Source organism: Calliphora vicina, chromosome 4, assembly GCF_958450345.1.
Source record: "Calliphora vicina chromosome 4, idCalVici1.1, whole genome shotgun sequence".
Taxonomy (NCBI): Eukaryota; Metazoa; Arthropoda; class Insecta; order Diptera; family Calliphoridae; genus Calliphora; species Calliphora vicina.
This window is the reverse complement of record NC_088783.1, coordinates 37138502-37162138: the sequence shown is the minus strand read 5'-3', so window position 1 is coordinate 37162138 and position 23637 is coordinate 37138502. Positions and strand designations below refer to the sequence as shown.

The 23637-nt window shown below is 28.7% G+C and overlaps 2 protein-coding genes and 1 non-coding gene across 6 annotated transcripts in view; 2 read left to right on the top strand and 1 right to left on the bottom strand.

Moving 5' to 3' along the window:
* kat80 (katanin 80) overlaps positions 1-14204 on the bottom strand; it is a 62054-nt gene extending 47850 nt beyond the window's left edge. For 2 of the 4 annotated variants that reach the window (XM_065507777.1, XM_065507778.1), the window contains exons 1-3: positions 13089-14200; positions 5665-5792; positions 5373-5590 (exon numbers count right to left, since the gene is read on the bottom strand). In XM_065507777.1, the coding sequence (XP_065363849.1) occupies positions 5373-5590; positions 5665-5792; positions 13089-13122 (380 nt within the window). In that variant the 5' untranslated portion in view covers positions 13123-14200. Of the gene's footprint in view, positions 1-5372; positions 5591-5664; positions 5793-13088 lie in introns of all 4 variants that reach the window. The other 2 variants (XM_065507775.1, XM_065507776.1) reach the window with 2 other exon arrangements.
* A 1884-nt stretch (positions 14205-16088) lies between these two features.
* Prosalpha4 (proteasome alpha4 subunit) lies at positions 16089-17291 on the top strand. Its single transcript, XM_065507904.1, has 3 exons — positions 16089-16312; positions 16401-16630; positions 16697-17291. The coding sequence occupies exons 1-3, from the start codon at positions 16214-16216 to the stop codon at positions 17112-17114; spliced, it is 747 nt and encodes a 248-aa protein (XP_065363976.1). The 5' UTR covers positions 16089-16213; the 3' UTR covers positions 17115-17291.
* Positions 17292-22071: 4780 nt separating this feature from the next.
* Positions 22072-22143, top strand: TRNAM-CAU (transfer RNA methionine (anticodon CAU)). The gene has a single exon. It is a non-coding gene; the product is annotated as a tRNA-Met (tRNA).
* Positions 22144-23637: the final 1494 nt, after the last annotated feature.

Genomic DNA, 23637 nt, shown 5'->3' with positions numbered 1-23637 from the left:
AAAAAGAGAAGCCATATTTGTTAATTATGTTTTTAAAATCTTTACCCAACTCTTTTAAAGACCTGAGTGTGTACGAATTCAACAAAGGTACATAAAAATAGCTGTGTATGTACAAAAAGTGATAAATTTTGCCAAAAGTTTTTTTTAAAAGTAGTTTTATACGCATGTGCAAATTTTATTCAAGTAACCTGAGTAGATCTTGAAGTTGAAATTTAAACTACTTTTCAAAAAATCACCTACGCATGGTAATTAGTTCATGAATTACAAAAAAGAATTGATAAATATTTAGAAAACCGACAAAACAAAAACAAACAACCATATATTTTTAACAAACTGCCACAACAAAAGATATGGAGATACACACCATGTAAAAGTACATATTTAAATACTACAAGTGGTACAAATACGAGTATGAACATACAGCTCAATAAATAAATAAATGCAACCTTATATGTATGTGGGTATGTAAGAATATTATTTAATTTGTTTTTTTTTAAGCTAAACTGAATTCTTAACTAAGGGGCGTTTTTGAATTTTTTTTAATTTTTGTTTCTTATTTTGCATATTTACATTGTTATTCGTAATATACCTACGAGTTGTTAATGTAATTTTGATGAATATATGAAGACTACGTCAAAATATACTCGTATGAGAAATTTATACCTTAAAACTTGCAATCAAATAGGAAATGTACGTAGTACTCACTCTTTTTTAAGGAAGCGGCGGTGTAATTAAAATAAAATTTTAAGATTTATTGTTTAATAAAGCAAACAGAAATACAAAATAAAAACAAAACGTACTTTTGTTAAATTATTATGTGAATTTATTAACAATATTATGTGTATTTTTCGTACATATGTAAATAATAAATCATACAAATAATAATAATACATAAATAATATTTATTTGATAGCTTTATTATAAAATTTAACACGAAATCGTGGCATTTTGATGGAATTTTGTTAGAAAAAATTATTGAAGATACACTTTATAACCAGTTTTTTTCATTTTCAATCCATTTTCATTAATTTTTAATTTAATTTTCAAAATCAAAATGAAATACATATATCTTCTTAACAACGAATTAATTCGTTGTCTTAATTCTTTAGTACTCCAAATATATTGTATTAATTTTTTATAGAATTAATTCCTTATTAAATCATTAAACTTTTCTTTAATTCAAATCTATTACAAAGTAGCTTCTCTACTTTGTCGTAGTAAAATAAAAAATGTGAAAGGATTTTATAAAACAAATAAATGAATATAATTAATACTGGTATGTATTTAGTGAGTAGTGAAAAGGAGGCAGTGTTGTTAGCTCTTCAGGTTTCTCCAAAAATGTATCTTATTATGAAAAATGAGAAGTAAAAAGGAATCAATGTATTAAAAACCATGATCCAAAAATACAAGGTTGCTCCACTTCTCTCTCACAAAAAAAATGTTTGAAGTTTATTGGAATTATTTGAAATTTGTTTTTTGTAAACAATAAAAAAAATCGTTGCCACACATGTAAAAAGGGAAATAACGTTTAAGACATGTTTAATTTTAAAGTGTAATTTATATTAATTCTTAAAAGATACATACATATGTAATGAAATTATTTGTTTCTTTTGTAAATTTTGTTAACCATCCAGATTTTGTCAAATCAAAAACAATTAACGGACCATTTAAATTGTTCTTAGATAATATACATAGCTTCGTCCATACATCTATGTCCATGTTGAAATAAACGTTACAAAATTCATTTTAACATAAGCTTTTATAAATTTCAGAATGCATTATGTAAAAGTTTTATTATACTCTTCACCATAAGTAAGGTTTTACATAAGTTTGCCATTCGCTTTGTAATTTTATAATATACATACATTAATTTGCACACTACTGGATAAGGGAAGACGATGTCCGAGTTTGTCCGTCCGTCTGAAGAAATCAACTTTTACAAAATCGATAAATAAGGAAAAACCATGAAAGGAAGTATTCTTGGTCAATTCGCAGAAGAATATTATGATGGGGCATAACTCAGACATCGCCCGATTTAACAATATGATTCATGTTCATCTTATTTTGTTGCAAAACAAAAAATGCAACGTCTTTACATCTTTATTCATTATGATAATTAAATATATGTTTAATTTTGAATCGTTAGGCAGTAACTTTTTGTGTTTTTTATTTCTATGAGTCTGTGTAAGGGATATTTTCCTTTCCAATGGCACAAATAGTTTTTTCTTTTCCATTTTATAATTATTTCAAAAACGAATTTCTTTAGTTTAAATGTTTTGTTTTCTATTTTATTTTTTTACTTTTAAATAAACAAAAAATAGGATTTTAAGAATGAATATGGTAGCACGATTTTTCATAATTCCAGTAAACGTCAGAACGTTAATATGGGGATAAAAAGAGAAAGTGAGACTACCTTCTATTTTTGTATCATGTTAAAAACTTAAAATTTCCGAATTTTACCAGGAATTTTTGAATTTTTTTCTTTACAAAACATTTCCTGATAATTTTGAATCGAATAAAAAAATTAACCAAATCGCCCCAATCGTTCTTTTTTTACGTTATGCGATTACATACATGGACCATTTAATTTTTATACATTTACAAAGATAGGTAAATTCATTATACCATGCCCTCCTGAAATAGGACTTTAAAGGTCATAAATGATTAATTTATATAGGTATCTCCACAAATTTCCATCTACATAAGTTTTGTATATACGGAAGTCATGTCACCCAATTTTAAGATGATCGGTCCATTATTAAATAGCTCCCATATAACCCCACTTCCGAAAATCACTTTAACGAGGATAAATATCTCAAAAAAGTTTGTATCCACATAGAATTCAACAGAAATATGTTTTATATATAGACATAAATCACACGATCTAATTTCATGACAATCGATCTATAATTGTTCATAGCTCCCATATAAGGTCCACTTCCGAAAATCACTCACGAAAATAAATTATTGAAATTTTAAAGAATTTTTTTTTTTGGCCATTTACTCAGTGTAGGGTATTATATGCTCAGGCTTGACTTTCTTACTTGTTTCATAAATAATTGAAAACGAAACAAACACAAATTTGTATTAAATTTGAATTATGAAAAATTTAATCATTCAAAGGTTGAATGAATTCTTTTATTTAGCTCAAATTTAATTAATTCGAAGCTTTAGATATAAACGCTAAAAAAAATAATTATAGGTAATACGATCGTACTTTTATTAATACTGAAAAGTACTGTCTAATTACTATTGAAATATGTTTGCATACGAGATATTTCCATAGAAAAAATTGTGTATAACAGTATTTTCCATAGAGAAATTTGTGTATAGCAATTTTTCTACAGAAAAATTTGAGCAAAACAGTATTTTCCATAGCGAAATTTGTGTATATCAATTGTTTCTACAGAAAATTTGTGTAAAATAGACAAACTTATAGAAATATTTGTTCATAACTGTTTTTTTCAATAGAAAACAGTTCGTATAACAGTTTTATTTTATGGACAAATTTGTGTATAACAGTTTGTCTTTTTATTTGTGTTATTCATAAATAACTGATTTTTTTCTTTACAAATATATCCAAATATAACAGTTTTTCTACAGACAAATTTTAGTATAACTGTTTTATCTATAAGAAATTTGTGCATGTATACTATGGCAAAATGTCAATATAACAGTATTTTTTTCTATAGAACAATTTGTGTTCAACAGTTTCTTCTATAGAAAAATTTTTGTATAACAGTTTATTCTATAGAATAATGTATGCATAACAATTCTTCCTATAGAAAAATGTATGTTGAACAGTTTTTTCTATAGAATACTTTCTGTTTAACAGTTCTTTCTATAGAAACCTTTCTGTATAACTGTTTTGTCTATGGTCAAATTTGTGTATATATCGAGAATTCCCCGGAATAAACATGTTTTTATATTATTTCCCGGAAATGGAAAAAGTCCTGGAAAATAGAAAACCTATAGATTAGTATATTTATACTAGATGTATTGCAAATATTTCTCTGTATGAATTAATACCTTCCACAGTATATTTAAAGTAGATATAGAAAAAAGTAAAATTTCCAAGAAATTATAAATCCAACAAAGATTGTGAGGCGAATAAATGAATAAATGAGTGGTTCATACATAGATTTGACCTCTTATAAATTGAAATTGAGATACATTTTCAATTGAATTAAGACGGCATTTTGTGTTTAGAACAAAATTAAATAAATCATTTCTTATCTCAGTCAAATAATAACTGTCGTTGATCATGATGCTGACTGAATGATAATAATCTTATATTCCTATATATTATACACAACACATAACTTTTCATTTTGTTAGGCTATTGATAAGCATTTCATTCAATCATTTGAATTAAGCTTTTCAAATTAAATTTCAAACATTTTGAATAAATAATATTTTTATTGTTTATTTGTTTGGGGGGTTTTCTTGCGTTACCAAATCTCCAATGACTTGATAATGAAATAAACAAACTATTGAAAAATGTATTTCATATTATTTTTTTTTACATAATACATCTGTATCATTTTGAGGTTTTGTGAGTTTGTGCGTGTTTTGATTTTTCGTAATCTATTTGTTTGCTGAATACAGAAATTGAAAGTAATTAAAGATGGGGCTAATATAATAAATACAATGGAAAAATTACTTGTTAAATAAGAAAATTATTGTATTTTATCTAGCAACCTACACGATTGATTTAAAAACCACAACAACAAGTGTTTGATTTTTAATATAAGTGGTTTCCATAAACAATATTTATTTCCTACATTCAGATGGAAACAATTTTATTCGAAATATGTAGTGTGTATGATGTTTTTAGATCATTCGATTTTTTCCATTTGTATTGTTTTTATTTTATATTCAATACCTAGCTGAAAATAAGTACACATCAGCATAAAGATGCTGTCAAAGCAAGTATTCAACTGATGACGTAGTTGTGTAGCATTAGATAATGCATAATAAATTACCTTATAGCGTTTTTAAATTAATCGAAAATCAAAAAGGTACAAGATAGATTTCAAATAAAAAAAAAACAAAGTATATTTGATTTGCATCTAAGATAATTTCAATTATTATACTGGTCCTTTTTACCCTTTACTCTCTCTATATACAAAAATAAGGTGTATAGCTTTTGTCTTTATGAATGAAATGAAATAATTAAAGGCATTAATACCACTCTTACATGTCATTATATTCTGTATTACATAAATCTTCTTTACACGATCACATTTTACGACACTTATGTATTTGGAATAATATTATATTAAACTGTTTTATTACCCAGAGAAAACAGATTCGTGATGCAACCGAATTTGTTGTCAAACTTTTATTTTCAAAATGTTTGTAGAACTCACCTTACTGTTGTATCATTACTGCCCGACACTACATATTCCCCCGATGGATTAAAATCCAATGTTCGCACACTTTTCATATGACCATTTAATGTGGAACATATTGTTTGGGCATTTAGATCCCATCGCCTTATAATGCCAATATCATCGGCAGAATATACGAAATCATCATTGTAAGCAAAACGTACACAATCGATGGGTCGATTGTGACCGGTTAATGACTAAAAGAAAAAGTAGAGAATAACAATATTTAGTATTTAATTTTCAAACAAGCCATCAAACTTAAACAACTTACCATAAAACATTCTGTTTGTCCTATGGCCCATAGATTAACATTACGATCCTGACCACCCGTAACTAAAACACGACCCGTTTCACCAACATCCAGACAAGTAACATTGCCATTATGTGCTTTTATCTCATCTGAAATGGAAAAAAGAAATAATACTTTACTAAAACTATTTATGGAGATGTAAATATAGCTAAAGATCTACATACATAATCTGAAATATATTATATTATTGCATTTATTATTGAAAAATATGCTTAAATTGTGCTTCAAAAAATCAAAATATGACTTGAAAATTTTAAAAAATAAGCATTTATGTATATTTTAATAAGATATATAAAAGTATTAATAATGGATCTCCCCGCAAATTATAATAGTAATTAAAGTTTTAAAGTAATAATTGTTCTTCTTACAAGACAAGATAATGGACAAATAAATTATAATATATTGAGATGACTACTCGTTTGATAACATAAACTTTAGAGCCTCGATCATGCGACTTACATTTTAAAATCATCAAAATATTGATCAAACTTTATAGTAGGATCCAGCATGATATTCGTCTTGTAGTAAATGGAAACAAAGTGAGGTAACTGTGTATGAAAAGTTACACAATTTTTAGGTAACGAAATATCTTATTTTGATACTCATTTAATTAATTTATTTATCTTATTTTGATTCTCATTTAAATAAAAGTTTTTAATAATATCAATAAAATATGCAAAAATATGATCTAACAAATCATTGCCATTTTAAAACAAAATTATTGATTCGGCTAGATAATTAGTCTTCGTGGTATTTAGAAGTTTCAGAGAAAACACTCATTCGCCTATAAATCAGTTATATTCATAAGAATTTTGGTATTGAAAATCATCAAAATCGGTGCATAAATGGCCCGATATACATATGTATGTATTTCGAATAATAAGTTCTGTATAAATTAAAGGAATTTCAAAAGCCAATGCTGATTGATATTTTTCAGAAAACTCCAATAAGACATTCTCATTTAAAATCTTAAATATCTTCTATACTAATTATCCGGCAGCTATATATTGACATACGAAAAAACAAACATAAACTGGTCATCATTGTCATTGTACAATAATAAAATGAATAAAAACATTCAAAACGTTTTTATTTAAAACATTATTTTTACAGTTATGACGATAATCTACATTTAAAAAAAACTAAAAAAAATGTTTAATACACACTTTCATAAATAAAAATATTTATCAGGCATATCGAGCCCTTAGCGCCAAATTATCGTAAGCGACAAAACACAAATTTTACAGGAGAAGGTATTTTTGATTATTTTGAAATTTATACGTAGAATTAAAAATGTTATGATGCGATATAATATAATTTCGTTCAAGCTATTTATCTATTTTTCAAAAACATTTATAACTTTTGACAATTAAAAATTCTTTATAGAAAAATATGACAAAAAATGTTTTTTATTGAATTTTTGCATAGATAAAAATTTTTCGAATTGAAATTAAATTTTTATTTATATGTAGTTTTTAATGAAATTTCACAGTTATGTAGACTTTTCTATTTAAAATGTAAAAATAAAAACGAATTTTGAAATTTATTATCAGCAATCCCGCAATTCCCAAAAAAGTGTCGAAAAATTCAAAAAATTTAAATTTTTAGTTTTTTGGCTATAATATCCATACCAGGGTCGGGGTTATCGGGACGCTTTACAAAATAATTAGAAACATATTGAGCCACCTATAAGCGGTTATTATATTTTGATATCGGATACGCGATTTGAGAATTTTTGCCCTAAAACTTTATTTTACATAAAAAATTGGTGTTTTTTGAAAGGACCTGGTCCCCTCGGTAACAACAATTTTGAAATTAGTTTTCCTTTAAAATATTTTATGAGAACTTAGCTTTCAGAAAGTAGAAATTCCTTATACATCCTCTTAGAAATTTTTTGCTATAACTCAAAAAGAAAAAAAGTTATTTTTTCCCAAAAAATTAGCGAAAAATCGCCTTTTTAACATTTTTTAAATTCAAATGCATACAACTTTGGACTTAGTCATTACTTTTAAACAATTCTTTTTCCATTTGACACATACATGTGTTCTTAGTACAATAAAGAAAAACTGGAGAAAATCGGGAAATATTGGAATACGCTGTTAACAAAAAACTGAAGTAGGGTGGGTAAAAATGTTGAATATTTAATTTTCAAATGCGAATATCTCCTAAGCTATAATAGATAATTGATAGCTACAACGAGGTTTTTTGTAGTAACATACCCGAGGTGTAACATACCCGAGGTGTCCTACTTTGAGGGCCCTTGGTCGCGCCCCTGGTGGGCCCATGAGCTCCACGTTCAAAACTTAAACTCGACAATACTTCTTCTTTGCGCATGTGAAATTTCATTCAAACTAATCTAAACATTTAGAAGTAACAGATTTATTTCCCTCTTTTTTTTCTATACCACTGTGTGTCGCTTACGATAAAATTTGTTTACTGTGAAATATAAACATTGACTTACGATAAAATCTTACCCCCTATATTTTTGATGTTATTAACAATATTGATATTCTGAGAGCGCTAAAACATCAGTCGGTCCATAAAATTTTAATTTCTGCAATAAAACAAAAATTTTAAAAATGTCGCTTACGATAATTTGGCGCTAAGGGCTCGATATGTTCAATTGCTAATTTCAATATTCGTATTTTTTTATTTACATTTATTTATTGTGGCCAATCTTTTTAAATTAAATAATTTCTGCCATCAACGAACAGAAAGAAAATAAGTTTAATTTGTTAATGAACCATGTGGAGATACACATACACATTTTTAAGCTTAGAATCATTAATTTCTTTATTAGTAATATTTTCCGGCTTCTTTGTTCTGATTGTGCTTGAGAAACGACAATCACTTATTTAAAAATTCATCAGTTTTGTTTATATGTATGATTTAGGATCACAGGGTTTATTTTATGATGTATACCAAACTATTTTGTTTCTAGTACTAACAGTTTGTGAGCTCGACTGTGTTATGCTGCAATAGCGAAGAATGAGCAAATCCTTATCAGTATGATCCCGGCCCATAATGTTACCCAATCCCGACTTGATGCAATATGTGAAAAAACTTTAAAATTTTTAAACTTTCTTCATGTCAAGAATTAATAAAAATCAATATCGAAATCATTTTTTCTGAGTTGTCTTTAGTCGACAAATAAAAAAGCAATATATATTACTGTATAACTTCTAAACCAAAAGAGAGAATAGATCATTAGCCATGACAGCCGGTTCTACGCACCGGAATGACCCGAATTCACTCAGCCAAGGGCTGCCAACTCAGCAATCACTGCTACTACAACAACATAGATCATTAGTCTTAAGGTTGGGTCACACATGAACATTATTTACTCAAAAAAGCGTAACCACTTTTTTCAGCACAAATTTCTTTGAAGTTTTTTACTCTTACATGCATTTTATAAGATCAAATACCTAGCATCAAATGAAATAAAACGAAATTATTGTTTTGAATCATCCTAATTTTTGAAATAAATTAAATAATTCAAATACCTATATTGTATTTATTGGGTACATCTTATTTGTCAAATATTTACCATGAATCTGAAACATGACGAAAATATTTAAAAACAAAAATCGTAGAAGTTTAGAATCGTATATTTAAGTCGATACTTCTCTTACTAGACACATTTATTTAATACGTAATAGAGTTTTCCAAAATTGTCATTAAGTGATCTTTGATATTAACCACCAAACTTTCCAAAACAGATGTAAAAATAAATTATTATTATTATTTATTTAGTAGTATTTTAAATACTTTATCTTATAACTATATAAGATTTGATTCAAATTATTTTTATTTTTAAATAAATAATTTTATTTAATTTTGCTTGGCTAATGTACTCGTATTGACAATTACAGTGAATACTCAATTCATAAAAATAAAAGTAACACAATGACGCTATAAAACATACAATTCTTCCTTTTACCAGAATGAAATAAGCAATTTATCCCCTACTCCTTACAGTAAATTAAAAGTATCCTTTATGCTTTAAGTAACATAATATTAACAAAGAAACACACAAATTCCCCAAACAGAAGCCGGTAGGTAACCCTATATCCAAAATGTGAAAAAGGAAAGCAAAAATAAAATCCCAAAACAAAGAGACAAAAAACAATTCAGTAAAAAATATCCCCCAAATTATAATTTACCGTTACGAAAAGAAAACTTCAACCCGGCAGGGTGACACCATTAAAATAAAACAAAAAGCATGGGGAATAAAGATTATTTAAAACGCACAAACTAAAAAAAAGAAACAAAACCAGACAACCAAAGAACCACATTAAAATGTGAATGCAAAATTAGAAGAAAAAAAACAAACAAGTAAGAAAGTATGGTCGGTCAAGCCGGCCATATAATACCCTACACTAAGTAAATGAGCAAAAAGATTTTTCTTTTAAAATTTCTATAATTTATATTAGTGAGTGATTTTCGAAATGGGTCTTTTATGGGAGCTCTGATCAGTTATCGTGTGATGTATCTATATTAAAGTCGGGAGCGGGTCTTATATGGGAGCTATGACTAATTATGGACTGATCATAATAAAGTTTTATGTCATGAATTCCGTATATAGGCATACGACTTATTTGGAGTAAAATTTGTATAGATTCCAATATAAATTAAACATATATGACCGATAAAGCCCAATTTCGGGAGGACATTTGTATGGGGGCTAGGTGAAATAAAGGTCCAGTTTCAATAGGCTCCGTCCTTAGGCCGAAAAAATTTTATGTACCAAATTTTATCGAAATATCTTCAAAATTGCGACCTGTACTCTGCGCACAAGGTTTACATGGACAGCCAGCCAGAAAGTGATTCTGAGTCGATCCGTATACTTTAAGGTAGGTGTTAGACTAATATTTTTGGGCGTTACAAACATCTGCACAATCGCATAATACCCTCCCCACTATGGAGGTGTAGGGTATAAAAAATCAAATGATTTGCATAACCTTGCAATTTTGTTTAGCATATTTTTATATTTTGTACATTGTTTTTTTATTATTGCGATTGTTGTTGCACAAAAATGGCAATAAATCTTTTATACATTAATGAGTGCTAAATAAAAAACTATATAAAAGAGTAACGTTACTGACTGACTAGAATCATGAAATTTTAACTGTCGGTTCCTCCCTTCCCAAAACGATCCGTCAAGAAGGGATTTTTGGAAATTCGTACGTTTAGGGGGTAAAAAGTGTAAAAAGGGCAAATTCGGTAACCTTATCAGCCCAATTATGAATAAAAAATTCACCGGGAGTTTGTTCCCCGGGAGTTTTTTCCCATTGAATTTGAATAGGAAAAATGAGAAAAGGGAAAAACTACCGTGGAGTTTTTATTCATAATTAGGATGTATATCTTCAATAAAACTTAAAATTGCATGTTACTCCATTTAAAAAATAAGCTGACAGTTGTTTCGTACTTTTTCGAAAATCGAACCTTTTAGTGGAGAAAATGGGAAAAACTGTATTATGGTACTTTTTTGGCACCCTATGTATCTTTTAAGCCAATAAACATAGAAACGAATTTTAAATCGTACTTATCAAAAAATAAAGAATATAAGTTTGGTACTTTTTGGAAATTCGAACCCTCAAGGGATAAAAATTGTGTTTATTTTTGGTACTTTTTCATAAAATATGTTTTTCTATAATTTGACATAGACATAGGTACGAATATTTTATTATGAGCTACCACTGCGATACGGAAATTTAGTTGAATAAAATTTTACCGCAATGGGGATTAAAAAGGTACCAAAAAGAGGATAAAATCGGAAAAATACATTTTATTGGAAATTATTTAGCCAATTTTGATAATTTGTTTAAACATTGGTTCCAGGATTCATACAAAAATTAACTAACGGAGTATTATTTGGAACTCGAATAAGTGTATATTGGCCCAAATCCGGGTAAGCAGTTGTTACTTTTAATAAAACATATTTTTTCTTGGGCACATTAAACACAGATTTTAAAATTTTGAATAGTGTTTATAAAAAAATTACTTTTTAAAAAACCGGTTTGTCGGTTAACCGAAAATTGTTATTCTTAAAAATATTAATCTCAAACCTCTTTAGAGCAGTTTAGGTTTCAAATCAGACCAATATGTGTATCTGATTTGATATAAAAAATGCACAAAAACATGAGATTTATTAATTTTAGTCCCAATTTATAAACCGGTTAACCGAGTGATAAAAACCGGATAAACCGGTTAACCGAAAATCAACATTTTAAATTAACCAGTTCGCAAAACACCGACATTTCAATGAAAAATCGGTTTTTCGGTTAACAGGTTAACCAGTTTATAAACACTAATTTTTGAGACATGTCTGTAGCATAAATAATTTTGGCAAAATGGATTATTTTTAAATTTCAAACTTGAGGGTTGTTCAAGGGGGAAAAGGGCAATTGGTACTTTTCTCCTAATGGTACTTTTTTAATATTTTAAATTATTTCCCTTATCGACATTAAAGTTAGCTGATATGTATCTGAGTGAAGTTTGTGTTAGGAATAGGGTATAGGTACCAAAATGTGAGAACTAAACTATAGGTACTTTTTATAACCTACACCACCATAGTGCGGAGGGTATAATGCGTTTGTGCAGATGTTTGTAACGCCCATATAGACCCGCTTCCAAAAATCACTTTAACGTGCATAATTCTCTTTAAAATGTTGGTATACACAAAATTCAACATAAATAACTTTCATATAGACATAAATCACACAACCTAATTTCATGGTGATCGGTCCATAACTGATCATCAATGGTACTTTTTTTAATTTTCTATAACAATGGACTTAGAAACATGAAATTAAGCATACATGGTCCTAAGTCAGTGAGAATTCTAGGGGGAGACTTTTTGGTACTTTTTCTTTATTCGAATGTTACTTTTTTAATTTCTTCACCAATGAACCTAAAGACATGAAATTAATCTTATTCCGTGGATTCCCATGACCCGAGCCTGCTTTATGGTACTTTTTTATAGGTATACAGCACAATTAGAATAAAAATTTACCGGGAGTTTTTTTCCCTTTTCTAATTTTTCCTATTCAAATTCAATGGGAAAAAACTCCCGGGGAACAAACTCCCGCGGAATTTTTTATTCATAATTGGGCTGATATTGTAGTGGTACTTTTTGAATTTCCAATTGAATGTTCCAAGTGAGTCAAAATTCAAGGGCATATTTCATGGTACTTTTTCTTTATTCTCATGGACAATGAACCTAGAGTTTCCCATTTTATACAACAATGGACCCAGAAATATGAAATTAGACATTTACAATTAGATTCACAAAGTGAGACTTAATAGTACTATTTATTTGTTCCAATTGGGTGGCGAAGCGCACCGGGTCAGCTAGTAAAAAACTAAAAAAAGATGCAACTTACATATTCTTTCGGTTAATTTACGCGCTAATGCCATCACTTTATTTTAGCCACTTTTTTAATTATTGCTACTGCTGCTGGTGTATAGTTGATGTAGTTGTTGTTTTGGGGTTCGTTGAATTTAGTTTAGTTTTTTTTATTTTCAGCAAACAGTGGATCAATGTACAAAGTGATGGATGATGTCTTCCTACTACCACTTTTATAATAATATGATTTTTTTGTTTTGTTTGTTTTATTATTGTATTGTTTTATTTTTTACCACTAACTGATCTTTTAGACCACTTAGTCATTCACTCAATACACTCACTTACTTAACCACTTGAATTTACTCTATTCTTTACTTTGTTGGCTCTTGCTTGTTTTGATTAGGAATTGAGATTTTTATTTTATTTTTTAATTTCTTCCAATACAAATCAATTGCTTTGCTTGCTTGTTTCTTTTTTAGAATTTCCGCTTTTTTTGAGCTATTATTGGATTTTTTGCTTTTTTGTATCTTTATTTATTTCTTTACTATTTTGTGATTTAATGCCACATTTAGATATTTTTTCGATGTACGAACCAAATTAGCTCAAGAATTTATACACTTTTGTCGAAGCGGAGTGGAACAATTGATTGGGGATTTTTATTACACTTCAGTGTTGTTGTATTGCAGCACACTGTGTCTTATTTTTACACCTCAAATTTAATTTTATGTATTTAATTTCTTCTTGCCACTTCATGGGGACTAAAATTTTCTATTTTCAAATTGGACGTCGACGACTACAACGATGATTGACTGCCAAGACACCACCAAACAAACTGAAGACATTCAACGATTCACAATTTTTTTTCTTTTTGGATTTCAATTTTGTCACATTCACGCCGCAAATTTATATGCACTAAATATGTTATTTTTTTGTTATACAAATTCATTTATTTAGCACTTTTACGAAATGCAACAAATTTAACTCTTTTTTTCTATTATAAAAATAAAATATTTAACAAAAATTTCTTTGCTTGGTAAATAAAAACAAAAAATCCTTTCTCCCGTTTAATTTTTTTCTTCTATTTTTTTTAGTCACACACACAAGTTGTCAAAATTATCGACGACAGAAAAGTAGTAGAAGAAAAAATAAAATGAAACGATAAAGTAGACGCACAAAAGAAAACTAAAACAACAACAAAAAGAAATTTCAAATTTTACTGTCAGTTTGTTGACTATGAAACACACGAACGAAAGAGATGATATGATTAAAAAGGTGAAAATAAGAAAAAGCAATTGGACCATGTGTTAGACAGAGAAAGGCATATGATTAAATTGTCATTTGTTGGCGTAGAGTTAACGGATTGTTTTTGAAAAAAATTAGGAAATTATTCGAATCGTACATTAAATAAATTTTGGTTTTTAGTTTTTTCTTATTTCAGTTTATTTATTTTTAGAAAACTTAAAATTTTTAGAATTACAAACAAACTTAACTAGAAAAAGCTTAATAATTAGGTAATTAAGTGCGAATGTTTGACTTATTTTTTGTCTGTAAAATCAAAAACTTTTTTTTTTAATTATTTTAACAATAAACGCAATTTGTGAATAATTTATGAATGTTTTTGAATTTAATTTATTTAAGTTACAAGACATTTTCATAAACTAACCAAAAATTTCAGAACATGTTATAAAAACATCGTCGCTCACAAATGTTTTGATATTATTTAAAAGTGCTTGAACGCAAAGTATAGCTTGAATTTCCAATTGTGATAGAAATAATTCTTTTTATGAAAACCACAATTTAAAAAATACACCAACGGGGATACATAATTTATTTTTGTAATAATTTATGAGTTCGCGAACATGCAGATATCTTAATTAAATTTTACAGTCAATGCAGATAGGTTTATGAGCAGTCGTTAGAATGGGGGCCTCCAAAGTAACTCACCTCGGGACTAAAAGTTTTAAAAAAATCACCAAATATATAACCTTCACCAAATTATACTTCAAAATAAAAATTTTAAATATTTTTAGGTAAACAAAATGTTTTTTTCTTTTGGTGAAAAAAAAAATCGGGTTAAACAATATTTTTCCGATTTTGACCCGTTGTAGGTTCAACTTGCTATGGCCATATAAACGTCGTTGCATGTATGAATCATGATATTGATGTATGAATCATGTATGTAAGTTATTTGAGGGCTTCGGAAAGTTGATTTAAACAGACAGACATGACTTAATCGACTCCGCTATCTATAAGGATCCAGAATATATATACCTTATAGGGTCGGAAAATTATATTGTGAAAATTACAAACGGAATGATAAACTTATATATACCCTTCTCACGAAGGTGAAGACTATAATAGTATTTCCGATTATCTAGACTTCGTTCTGAAGGTATTCTATCTGCGGGGAACATCGAAAAGCGGCATCGCGGATAAGAAATTAACATTGATTAAAGGTGTCCAAACATGACAAATAGATGTGCGCAGACAAAAGTGTTCGCTGAGTTCATAAATTGATGTTTAGTCAAGACGGGAGGTTGCTGTATAACTTATAAACCAATGTATACCAAGTAGTCCGAATATCAATTTTTTAAAATGTGTGAATTTAACAGCCTTAAGAGATATACAATAAACAAATAAAATTACTTATATTTTTAACTTTATATTTACGATAAAATCTTATTTTTGACACGTTGTTATACATTGGTTTTTGAAACCATTTGCACAAATTAAAAATATATGTATATTTGTTATTAATTTCAGACATTTAATTTTTGTTTATGGTAGAATTTTAATATTGAAGAGAGTTTCAATATTTTATATTGAAAACCTAATAAAATTCAAGCAAATTATAATTTAAAACTATTTGTTTTGTGATAATAATTATTCCGATAAATATTTTTAAAATAAGTTTTATAACAAATTAAGAATGCTTTTTATAAATTCATACTAAAAGTTTGATAGAGTTTATTCACCTAAGTTTACTTCCCCTTCGAGCAACTACTAACGCGTAGTAAAAATACTACCCTTTTTAGCAACAGTGAAGCTGACAAACAGTTTTTTGAGTTTTTTGCAAATAATCGTCGGTGTTTTGTTTAGCTGCAGCAAATTTCAACAAAAGTTTGGAAATATTTAATTCATTTATATTTTAAATAGGAAATTATGTCACGTTACGATCGCGCCGTTACCATATTCTCTCCTGATGGCCATTTGTTGCAAGTGGAATATGCACAAGAAGCTGTGCGAAAAGGATCAACAGCGGTAAGTGAAATAGAACTTAACCTCGTTTTAATGGTGGTAAGGAAAATCTCTATTGAATTTTTTTTTTTTTTTAATTTCTTCCCTCAAGGTTGGTGTACGTGGAGCCAACTGTGTAGTTTTGGGTGTAGAAAAGAAATCGGTGGCAAAATTACAAGAAGAACGCACAGTGCGAAAGATCTGCTTGCTGGACAATCATGTTGTTATGGCATTTGCTGGTCTCACCGCTGACGCTCGAATTTTAATTAATAGAGCTCAGGTAGAATGTCAAAGTCACAAGTTAAATGTTGAAGATCCCGTAACATTGGAATACATTACCAGGTAAGTAAGCTTAATGCCAAAGAACGGTTTCGATTATAATTCTTTATTCCATGGTATTTAACATAGATACATTGCTCAATTGAAACAGAAGTACACACAAAGCAATGGCCGTCGTCCATTTGGTATTTCCTGCCTTATAGGTGGTTTCGATTTTGATGGCACTCCTCATCTATATCAAACTGAACCCTCAGGTATTTACTACGAATGGAAGGCTAACGCTACTGGACGTTCTGCCAAAACAGTACGTGAATTCCTCGAGAAACACTACAAAGACGAAGAAGTCGAATCTGAAAATGGTGCCGTCAAATTGGCAATTAAAGCATTGTTGGAAGTGGCACAATCGGGGCAAAAGAATTTAGAAATTGCCGTCATGGAGAAGGACAAACCTTTGAAAATGTTAGATGTGCAAACTATAGAAAAGTATGTAGCAGTGATTGAGAAAGAAAAGGAGGAAGAGGCTGAGAAGAAAAAGCAAAAGAAATAAACTTTGATAGTTTAAGATGCTGCCACTACAGTCCTTTTTGTTTCGTCATCGTAAAATTCAACAATAAGAACACGATCCTGTGTAACACATGGTTTATTTTCTAATCTATTAATTTAAATGGTTTAATTTTTAGCTTTTCTAAATGTGGAAATAAAACAAACAACAAAAAATTTTAAATGAATAAGAACTTGTTCTAAAGGTATTTATTTTTATTGGATTGGAGGCTAGGAAATATTTAATGTAGTACCATAGTAATTTTTTGGAGTTTTGCTAGAGTTAAATTTTTTTTAAGAATGCAAATCATTCTGTTAATGAATTCATAATTTTATTTAAATCTTGTAGTTATAGCCATTTTGCAGGATATTTATTTTTCAATATAGGTTTTAATATAACAATTACAATTAAGATATAAATTTCAAATGTAGCACCAGCAGTGGTTGCCAAGTGAACTCAAGCCATTCCGGTGCGTATAACCAGCTGTTGTGGGAATACAATGTAAGGTTTTTTTATTTTAAATAATTTAGTTCGTTTAAGGTAAGTATCAGAATCTATTGTGTAATTTTACTCAAAATAAAACGCTTTCGTTATAAATTATTAAAGCATACAAATTCGAACGATTTTTTTTTGGAAACGAGCTGCTTTCATAGTGAAAATATTGGAGTAGTTCTCGACATTTATTTCTGGACATACCAACCACTTGGTATGATAATGTTAGACATTATTTTTTGAATGGCTCAAAATTGTAATTCGCCCGGACGTGTAGAGCCTAAATGAAACTAAAGTATACTTTGCCATAGCCTTTCATTAGAACCCATTCTATAATTCGCTAATCGATCTGCCACTGAGATGAGATTATTTCCTCCTGTCACAAAATTTCATTCCGGTCGAAAATATATGTATTTAATTCAGAAAAAGAAAAAAGAATTTTTTTTTAGGAATGGAACAACTTTCAGTTTTCTAAGTGAAATTGATAATTGATATGATAATTGATTATAATTACATGCGTTTTTTTAATTTTTTTTCATAAATTTATTTACCAAAAATGACTTTTATTTTAATATGTACATATATAAAACGTTGTCAAATTAATATCGGAAAAGTAGAATTATAAGATCTTTTGGTAATTAATAAAATCAAGCTGAATCTGAACAAGATAAAACAAATTCGATCGTTATAATAACTGCGGAATAAACTGAAATGTATGACAGTCCTGGGGACGAGTTACAACATACATGGTAATGCTAAAAATTGAGGAAATCGAAGTCAATTTATTTTTTTATCTTTAAATCATATCGTCAGCTTACAGGGCATCGACACAATTCCCTTTTAACAAATGTTTCCTACGACAGCCGGTTTACGCACTGGATTGTCCCGAGCTCACTCGTCCAAGAGCAGCCAAACAACTGTGCTGAATCTTAAGGCATGGTCACACAGACAAATATTTGACAAAAAAGACGTAACCACTAATGAAAATATATTTGAATTCATTATTCCAAAAAAAAAAATTTACTTACCCCAGTAACACGAAGTCTGGTTATGTGTTAACTAATAGTTATACTGACAGTTTTCATACAAAAATAATTTTAACCGACAGCATAACGCATAACCAGACTTCGTGTTACTGAGGGCATAGAGAACATAGAGCGGAAACTCGAAAAAAACTCAAACAATAAAATTACTCAAAAAAGTTATACATACGACCCAGCAGTTAAGCAAGTAGTCAATGTATCCCTTAAAGACAGTAATTGTCACAAATGTCTTATCTCTTGGCTGACTCCATTTTATATATTTTGGCCATTTGACACGTGTGTGCACTTTGTAGTGCAGAGAGAAGACAATTGGTTACTTTATGCATCCCATTTAATCTAGCGTGAAGACAATTGTCACTTGAGTGTCTCTAAGTAATCTAGAGTGTAGTCACTTTAAACGTTTTGTGAGTAATTCGTACAAACTGGGTTTTTACAAATTGTGTTAATATAATTATCATACAGTTTATTTTTATTTTTGCTTAAGTATACTGATATCCCATGTAACATAGCATGAAGTCAATAGTCACTTTAGTGTCTCTTAGTAACCTATGGTGAAGTCACTTCAAATTGTTTTTGTACTGCACTTTATGTTACCCACCAGATGCGTTGACTCCTTTCGATCAGCTATCCGATAGTCACATTGTAATCAAAAGGATCAATTGACCCCCTGCTTAGGACATGCACGTGTTAAAATAACTAGTAAAGTAGCTAATCAAGTAACCAGTTACAAACCTAGTAAGGTAATGACGCTATGTAACCAGTATGTGAATCCAATGCGTTGTCTACTTTGGACCAGCTATTAGACAGTCCCGTTGTAATAAAAAAGAGACAATTGACCCCCTGCCTAGGACATGCCCGTGTTAAAATGACTAGTCACGTGGCTATTGAAGTAACTAGCTCCCACCCTAAATGATGGGTAAAATCACTAGTTCGGTACTGTCTCCTAGAACTGCTGGGGAGTGTTGTTTTTGTTTTCACATAGTTTTTTTTACTAATACATTCTCACCACTTAGGTTTTTGACAACTGAATTAGGTCTTTGACAGGAGAGTTTCCGCTCTATGTGTTTTCTCTATGACTGAAGGTTAGCATGAATAAAAACAAATAAATTTATCAATAAAATTGGCAATTTATAATACATACGCATTTTTTTTTACTAAAATATTAATTTTGTATTCCCGAGTAACCTTTTAACGACAAATATTTAGATTTATTTTATTTGATGCTGTTTGGTTTTACAAAATACTTGTAAGAGTATACACCGTCAAACAAATTTGTGCTTTAAAATTAAGATTGTGAACTATTTTTGGTGAAAAATAATTTGAGCGAACAAAAATGTTGGCAATAACTTTTTTGATGAAAAAAAATTCGTATTAAAAAAATATTTTTCCCGATGCCGAATTTCTATTGCGTCGTTGGAAAGGTCTTTAAAATATCTATGATTAGATATCCATATTGTCTATGTTAATGACTTAGTAATCCAGATCCATATCGTCACCTAAAATGCAAAAAGGCCTATCATCACTTTTTAAAATTTTACAGGATAGGATGGCCGACGATGTCGAAAGAAAAATGAGTCTAAAAAATTTGTATGAAAAACACTCAGTTTTTAAAATTCTTTCGAATAGTTTGCATACAAATTTGTTCGAATCATTTTACTTTCGACATCGTAGACCAGGCTGTAAAAGTGTTGTGGTTAGAAATGTTATTTTCTTTCTTTAATAAAGTCGTTATTTTTAAAAATAGAAAGCTGAAACGTGTGTCTTTTAAAAACACAATTTTTAATTTTTTGGTTGTTACGCCCTTTTGCATTTCAGGTGACGATATATATCAAAAATAGTAAAACATCGAGATAGGCGGGAATTCCCGGGGTCCCGGGAAATTTCAAAATCAATCCCGATTTCCCGGGAAATGAAAAAGTGTGGGAAAAGAAAAACTCTAATTGTGACATATTAATTAAATATTTGAAAATATTCCATTGTACATATTTTCATCACTGTACATATTCCAAAAATTTCACCTCAAAATGTTCCTTAAAAAAATTGGTGATTGTTGTTGACGTTATATTATAATATGTATTAAATTTTTTTAAAATAGGGAATTTTTAAAAAAATTAAAAAACCTTGATTAAAAAAAGGAAATAAAATATCATTTAAAAACAAGTATGAGAGCTATATTCGGCTGTGCCGATTCTTATATACCTTTCACCAAATTATACTTCAAAATGAAAATTTGAAATATTTTTAGGTGAACAAAATTTATTCTTTTTTTGCAGTTTTTTTCATTTTTTGGAAAAAAAAAAATTTCGAATTGTTGTTTTAAAATTTTAAATTTTTTTTATTTGTTTTTTAATTTTTTATTTTTGACCCATTGTAGATCTAACTTACTATTGTCTTATATACGTCGTTGCAAAGGCCTTTGAAATATCTATCATTAGATATCCATATTGTCTATATTAATGACTTAGTAATCCAGATATATGTCAAAAATCGAGTTGTCCTGGTTTTTTCCTCATATCTCAGCCATTTGTGGACCGATTTTGCTGATTTTAAATAGCAAACTTCTCGAAAGCATGTCTGACAGAATTATTGAAGATTTGGATACCGAAGATATCAGGGGTCTTCAGAAAATGGATTCAACAGACAGACAGGGTTTAAAAATGATTGACGTTATTTACAGCTTTAGCTGAAGGCAAAAGATAAAATCAAATTAATATTGTTTGTCCATTATTATGAAAACTTATGATATAAAAGTAGTTAATGAATATTAGCTAGGTGTAAGTAAGTAAGGGACATTCTCATTCCATTAGAAAAGTCATTAATAAAAACCAAACAATGGATTATCCAACTCTATTAAATAGAAACAACTAAAAAAACCCATAAATACCTATTTAGTTTTTCTTTTATTATGTCTCATCTTTCTGTTACTTTTCTTGTTGTTGTTATTATTGTATGCAGTTTTACTCAATATTCATGTTCACCTTATTTCCTGTTAGTTTAACATTCAAACACACACAAACACACGTTCACATGCACTACACTAGAATTGAGAGAGACGTGACTTGTTTTAATAATAAACAAACAAACATCAATTCCAAATAAAAACAAAAAACAAAAGAAGGAAGGTAATAAATTCAATATGTTAAAGGTAAAACTAGTCGTATGTTTGTAAAAAAAGGCGCAACTAAAATTAAACAACAAGAAAAAAATTTAATTTAAATTCTTGTGGAAGTTACTAAATTAAACAAGCATTGAGTGTGTAAACCCAGAGAAAAATTTAAGATGATTTTTTTCAGCAAGAAACTAAAAATAAACTAGCGCTTTAAAAAATTGTACACATTTCATTGTTGTTTTTTTTGGTTACGTGTAAGGGTTGTTGTTGTTGTTGTTATTGATGTTTATGTTTGAGTTTTGACACAAAGTTGACAGCAAGCAGAGTGGCGCAGTGGAAGCGTGCTGGGCCCATAACCCAGAGGTCCGAGGATCGAAACCTTGCTCTGCTAGCAAGTTGGATTTTTTTTTTTATTTATTTTTATTTTCTTTTTAATTTTAAAAATTAACTTTTTTAAATAATTATATAATATTTTTAGAGATATTTTAATAGAAAATCGTATGCCTTTATTTTCGATACGAATTTAACACCATGATTTAGTGGAAAAGTATTAGAAATTTTATTACTTTTCCACTAAATTAATTACACTGTGCACGACATTGACACTTTTTTTTGTCTGTCCAGAAGGGCACAAGTGGGTTAAACTAATTCGGGTACGCTGAATTCAGTGGTGCTAACCGTTTTTTAGGTTAGATCGTATTATCGAGATATACCGTTATTTCGAAAATGTTACTCATATTCGCGTAACACCAAAACGGTTTTTGAATAAACTTAAAAAATCGAAATTTCGCAATTAAATAACCTTTAAGTAAGGCTTAACACGTTTTTAATTTTTGCAGTCGTTTTAGAAATATAATTTTTTTGAGCAAAAAAAAAATATTTTTTTAGAAAAATTTCGAAATTTTTTCGAAATAAAAATTGGAAAATGAAGCTACGCTGTTATTTTTTTCTAAGCATATAGAAAATAAAGTTCCAAACAAAACAAGCTCTAAATGATTCAAATCTGTGCAAAACTTTTGATTTTATAAATTTTATTCAACAAACTAAACCGTTTTTGAGTTACCAGAATATATGTTGAGCAACCTCCTCCATTTTTGAAATAACGGTATATCCCGAAAATACGGGCTAACATAAAAAAACGGTTAGCACCACAGAATTCGGGGTACTCGAATTAATTTAACCCACCGGGTGCCCCGCTTGACCGTGTTTTCAACTAGCAGTGTTATTAAATACATTTTAAAAATAAAATAAAGTGTAATGTCTTAAACATTCTTTTAAAGAATTCAAAGGCTGAATTCAAACGTATTGAATTATTTCATTGTATAATTCTGTGTTCGTATGGAAGAACAGCTTAAGTCGAAAACAAAAATTTTAAAGTACTTATTCCCAATTTTGTGCAATTTTTATAGTTTCTTTCAAAAAATCTGTAACTTAACATATTGGTATTAAATTTATTAGACATCAAAGGTAAATATATGTAGAAGATTTGTCACATTTTCTAGTTAAAATCTGTTTCATTACTCTTCCATATGACCACAGAATTAATTCCTAATTGCATAATTTAACTTTTTGATCTATGATAATCTAACATAGTTTGAAATGGATTTAAATTCAAATCCATTTCAAACTATGTAGCTTAATAAAATTAAGTGAATGATTAAATAAAATATATTAGAAATAAGCTTTAGACATTATTTTATACCTTTCACCATGAGTGGTAAGGGCAATTTTGTGTAACAGATGCTAACTTGTAAAAATGCATTTTCAAGTTGATACTCATGGATACCAAAACATTGGAACTTTGAAATAAGTCAGTAATAAATGGGAATATGTATGTTACAACCGAGTTTTACTGTACTGATATTTTATTATAAAATCAATTTAT

What these genes read in the sequence shown, in the direction of transcription:
- Prosalpha4 (XM_065507904.1), top strand. Translation starts at nt 16,214, where the DNA reads ATGTCACGTTACGATCGCGCCGTTACCATATTCTCTCCTGATGGCCAT. An exon ending in TGCGAAAAGGATCAACAGCG is followed by an intron (nt 16,313 to 16,400) that starts GTAAGTGAAATA and finishes TCTTCCCTCAAG; the next exon opens with GTTGGTGTACGTGGAGCCAA. An exon ending in ACATTGGAATACATTACCAG is followed by an intron (nt 16,631 to 16,696) that starts GTAAGTAAGCTT and finishes TATTTAACATAG; the next exon opens with ATACATTGCTCAATTGAAAC.